The 6000-nt window shown below is 27.8% G+C and overlaps 1 protein-coding gene across 1 annotated transcript in view; it reads left to right on the top strand.

The window, feature by feature from the left end:
- LOC145286565 (tyrosine-protein phosphatase non-receptor type 11-like) overlaps window positions 1-3396 on the top strand; it is a 40384-nt gene extending 36988 nt beyond the window's left edge. The window contains exon 5 of the mRNA XM_080135449.1: window positions 1795-3396. Coding sequence (XP_079991575.1) covers window positions 1795-1881 — 87 coding nt within the window. The 3' untranslated portion in view covers window positions 1882-3396. The remainder of the gene's footprint in view (window positions 1-1794) is intronic.
- Window positions 3397-6000: the final 2604 nt, after the last annotated feature.

Here is a 6000-nt window from a genome sequence, read left to right on the forward strand (position 1 = left end):
CCCCTGATCTCATGATCAAGGTGGTGATTATGGCGATTGTCTTATTTTGTTGTACACCGGCCATGCAGATTTTTGCCTCAAACGACATCTCCCATCTTAAACTTCTCTCTGGTCACTTCCAGTTTGGGCAAATGGTTGGTTTCAGTGCCTTTCATACTTATATGATACCTGTGCAATGCATTGCTTGGTGCTGTGGAAGGTGAAACATTATCTTTTGGAGGGATGTTGTACCAGTAGACTGCCTCAGACACTGTACAGTTCTTCATGACTACGTTGCTTGGTTTTGTTCAATGATTCAATTCCCACTCGGCAAGTAGACACATGAAAACCACAGATGCACATCCCAACTATCCACAAATTTCTTGTATTCTTCAGTCGTAAACGCAGTGCCATTGCTGGTCAGTATCTTGATTGGTGGGCCTTGCTCAAGGAAAACACTCTTTAACTGTTGGATGATGACAGTTTCATCATACAAATCTAGATGGACTGCAATTAATATTTGTAAATAAAGTTTCATAGTTGTAGTAAATTATATCAATCGCCAGTCTGCTCCAGTTGTCTTTTCCCTCTTACCCAGCAACCAAGTGCCAGATCGAACCACTGGCATGTCTTGCAGGCTTTTACAACAGGTTTCATATTCTCATTGGGCACTTGTGGGTCAATTAATCTGGCGAAGTATAGAGTTCATTTAACACCCAGATGTCCACTTTGATAATGGACATTGGCTACCTGGTCTTAATCCAGTCCTTTTTCCACCACTGCGCAGTTTTCAAGTGCCAGCCCTTCTACTCCCTTTAGCAGGTCCAACCACCTGTGCGGTACTCTGGTGAGGTGATCTGCACGGTTTTGACAAGACTGTACAATCGTCCTATCCATGGTCAATTCATACTCTTTCAACAGTGATTGCAGGATTCCTAATCGTCATTTAACCAGCATCTCGCCAGCAGCCCTCGTATTCATTCATACCTTCCCGGTCAGGGTTTCAGAAATCCACCAGTGCATACACGCCAATATATTTTTTAACACAAAAGGATAAGGAAAAGAAGAAAATAAACGGTAAGTTAGCAAAGTGATTTAGGAACACGTAACAATAGACTCCAAGGATTCTCCTACAACCGTTAGCGTTCTCCACACAGCTTACTTTTATGCAGTCCAGCAGCCAGATTTTGCACATGAGCAGTGAGATTTTGTGTCGCTTTGTGAGATCTCCAGTCATAAAAGTTCCGGGCGCCGTCATTTTTATTCTTATCCATGCTCCCCCCCCCAGCAGTTTAATCCCACATGCGGACACTTTAATAGTAAGTCCTTTTCTTGGTTTCCACAATTTTCCTAGTTTTTTATTCACTCTTAACAAGACATTGCCATTTGTATGTAAGGGGTTACAAGTTGAGACTATGTCTATGGAAAACTATGTAAGGAGAAAGTGAGATATTTGTTTGCTTTACATTTAAATTTCTGCATCTTAAATAAACTATGAGATTAGTATTTTATTTCTAGTCATCTGAATTCATGTTTTATTTTAACAAAATATATTTATATCGTAAACCTTATATTATTTATTGACAATGATAAATGTCGGGTAACTGTCTAATTTAATAGCGTTTTTTTTTTGTTTTTTTTTGATGTCATTTCATTTGATAGTTTGCGTTGTGGATAGAATGTGTTGGGCGAATTCATGCTTTATTTTAGCAAAATCACTTAATCTTGTGTCATTCATTCACCATAGGAAACACCATGGGAAATGCCGGAGATTCATGTTTGTACTTACAGCAATGTATTGTTCTTTATTTACAGATGTCATACAATTACTGTTGGCTTGTGGCAAATGCTTACCGACCAGAACAAGCACTCTACTCCGATGTCCATACAAGTTTGCTATGATGACTACAAGTATTGGCGATCATTTTATTTGCTCAACAATGACTATTATAGTTATTAAGGTTCAAGATAAAATCTTCTTCTTTCTTACAAATGTATTTGTGCTCAGTATAGAAGGATTTCTTCACGACTAACCATGAACAGAGAATATGAAATGTAGTATAAGAACAGATACTAAACTTTGTTTTTTAAAAAACTGATATTTTAAAACTTATAACCGCATTGAAAAATTTCAAACTAAGGTAGCATCTAAACTTTCATATCTAAACTACAATCTCTAAACCATGATCTTTAAACCATGAAATCTAAGCCATGATCTCTAAACTATGCTATCTAAACTATAATATTTAACCTATAGTATCTAAACGATGATATCTAAACTATGATCTCTACATCATGATCTCTAAACTATGATATCTAAACTTTCATATCTAAACTATAATCTCTAAACCATGATCTTTAAACCATGATTTCTAAACTATAATATCTAAATTATAATCTCTAAATGATGATCTCTAAATGATGATCTCTAAACCATGATATCTAAACTATAATAGCTAAAATATAATTTCTAAACCATGATTTCTAAACCATGATATTTAATCTTAAATAACTTAACTATAATATCTAAACTACAATCTCAAAACCATGATCTTAAAACATATCTTAACCATGATCTCTAAACTATGATATCTAAAACTATATCTAAATTATAATATCTAAACTATAATCTCTAAACCATGATCTCTAAACAATGATATCTAAACAATGATATCCAAACAATGATATCTAAACTGTGATGAACTCTAAACGATGATCTCCAGACCATGATATCTGAACTATAATACCTAAACTATTATATCGAACTTTCATATCGAAACTATAATATTTAAACTTTAATATCTAAATCATGATATCTAAACTATAATAAAGTCGTTAATTTTTTTCATAGCAAACTTGCGATATTATAGCAGGTGAAGGATTTCACATGTGTAGTTAACGAAGGTGTAGTTATTATTTGCGTTAGTTGATCGCACAACATGAAAGGATATCTGTACACACATATAATGAAATGCGCAACAAATTAATAAAATTTATTTAAAGCTAAAAGTACAATATCTAAACTTTAATATCTAAACTATAATATCTAAACTATAATTTCTAAACTTTAATATCTAAACTATAGTATCTAAACTTTAATATCTAAACTATAATTTCTTAACTTTAATATCTAAACTTTAATATCTAAACTATAATTTCTTAACTTTAATATCTAAACTATAATATCTAAACTATAATTTCTAAACTTTAATATCTAAACTATAATATATAAACAATGCTCTCTAAACCATGATATTTAAACTATAATATCTAAACTATAATATCTAAACTATAATTTCTAAACTTTAATATCTAAACTATATGTAAACTTTAATATCTAAACTATAATATCTAAACTTTAATTTCTAAACTATAATTTCTAAACTTTAATATCTAAACTATAATTTCTAAACTTTAATATCTAAACTATAGTATCTAAACTATAATTTCTAAACTTTAATATCTAAACTATAATATCTAAACTTTAATTTCTAAACTATAATTTCTAAACTATAATATCTAAACTATAATTTCTAAACTTTAATATCTAAACTATAGTATCTAAACTTTAATATCTAAACTATAATTTCTTAACTTTAATATCTAAACTATAATATCTAAACTATAATTTCTAAACTTTAATATCTAAACTATAGTATCTAAACTTTAATATCTAAACTATAATTTCTTAACTTTAATATCTAAACTATAATATCTAAACTATAATTTCTAAACTTTAATATCTAAACTATAATATATAAACTATGCTCTCTAAACCATGATATTTAAACTATAATATCTAAACTTTAATATCTAAACTATAATTTCTAAACTTTAATATCTAAACTATAATATCTAAACTATAATTTCTAAACTTTAATATCTAAACTATAGTATCTAAACTTTAATTTCTAAACTATAATTTCTAAACTTTAATATCTAAACTATAATATCTAAACTATAATTTCTAAACTTTAATATCTAAACTATAGTATCTAAACTTTAATATCTAAACTATAATTTCTTAACTTTAATATCTAAACTATAATATCTAAACTATAATTTCTAAACTTTAATATCTAAACTATAATATATAAACTATGCTCTCTAAACAATGATATTTAAACTATAATATCTAAACTTTAATATCTAAACTATAATATCTAAACTATAATTTCTAAACTTTAATATCTAAACTATATGTAAACTTTAATATCTAAACTATAATATCTAAACTATAATTTCTAAACTTTAATATCTAAACTATAATATCTAAACTATAATTTCTAAACTTTAATATCTAAACTTTAATATCTAAACTATGATATCTAAACCATGATATTTAAACTATAATATCTAAACTATAATTTCTAAACTTTAATATCTAAACTATAGTATCTAAACTTTAATATCTAAACTATAATTTCTTAACTTTAATATCTAAACTATAATATCTAAACTATAATTTCTAAACTTTAATATCTAAACTATAATATCTAAACTATAATTTCTAAACTTTAATATCTAAACTATAATATATAAACTATGCTCTCTAAACAATGATATTTAAACTATAATATCTAAACTTTAATATCTAAACTATAATATCTAAACTATAATTTCTAAACTATAATATCTAAACTTTAATATCTAAACTATAATATCTAAACTATAATTTCTAAACTTTAATATCTAAACTATATGTAAACTTTAATATCTAAACTATAATATCTAAACTTTAATATCTAAACTATAATATCTAAACTATAATTTCTAAACTTTAATATCTAAACTATATGTAAACTTTAATATCTAAACTATAATATCTAAACTTTAATATCTAAACTTTAATATCTAAACTATAATTTCTAAACTTTAATATCTAAACTATGATCTCTAAACCATGATATTTAAACTATAATATCTAAACTTTTATATCTAAACTATAATATCTAACTATAATATCTAAACCATCATCTCTAAACCATAATAAACTTTGCTATACATCATCATAAATATGCCACATTCAAAACACAAAACTTTTGCTGGTTTAAAATTCATTTTAGAATCAACATATTTCAAACTCAAATTCTATTGTTGACATCTTGTACTATAGTTTTTGTAACTTTTAATTAAAAAAAAATTTCTTGCTTTATCTCTGTCTTCTTTTATATAACATAAAACACATAAAAACATTTAAAAATCTCAGTGACTTCAATAAAGATTAAAGAAAACAAGAAACATCTTTTTCTTTAAATTTAAACTCATCCAAAAATTTTTATTTTATTTTGATCTTTACTAACATGTGTGTTAATTCATTTCAACAGTAATACAATTTAAATGTAAACCACGATAACAAGACGTAAGTAAACAACATGGACGAAATTTATAGAATAAAACAATAGTTTTTCTAAAATACTAGTTCTGTTTATGTTAATAAAAACAAAAGAACTCTTAACTCGGACCTGAACGTTCAACGACACGTACCCAACAGCAATGCGGATACGACCTATTAATGCCAATACAACCCAACAGGAGCTTAAACAATAACGTCGATACGATCCAACGCATACTCGGACAGTAATGATAACAATGAGTGATTACTTTTTTTTACTGTTATTTCACCCCAAATAAGGCACAGTGCCATTAAGTCGTAAAAGTTACGATTTCTGACCAGATTTTCAGGTATACTATGTAGGAAGTTTTTTTTTTTTTTTTTACATAGGAGTCATCACTTATCAAGGCACGGAAGCCACTCGAGGATAAGGGTTATTGAGTGTATAGTAGTCAATGGGATAATATCATAGTAATCATAATCCAATGCGATCGTAGCCAAGATTGAACTCATTACACGAGTTTGTAGTGTAATTCAAATCTTCTCAGTAGCTGAATACTTGATGCTTCATCAGAGCTATCAAGGGTATTTTTTATTGTGACGCCAACACTAGATGGGGTGCCTACCATAACTTAAGAGAATCCCATCTGCCCTCGGGAGAAGGATAGACCACACCAGTTTCTCAA

The sequence above is a fragment of the Euprymna scolopes genome, chromosome 10 (genome assembly GCF_053919585.1).
Source record: "Euprymna scolopes isolate OS-2025 chromosome 10, ASM5391958v1, whole genome shotgun sequence".
NCBI classification, from domain to species: domain Eukaryota; kingdom Metazoa; phylum Mollusca; class Cephalopoda; order Sepiida; family Sepiolidae; genus Euprymna; species Euprymna scolopes.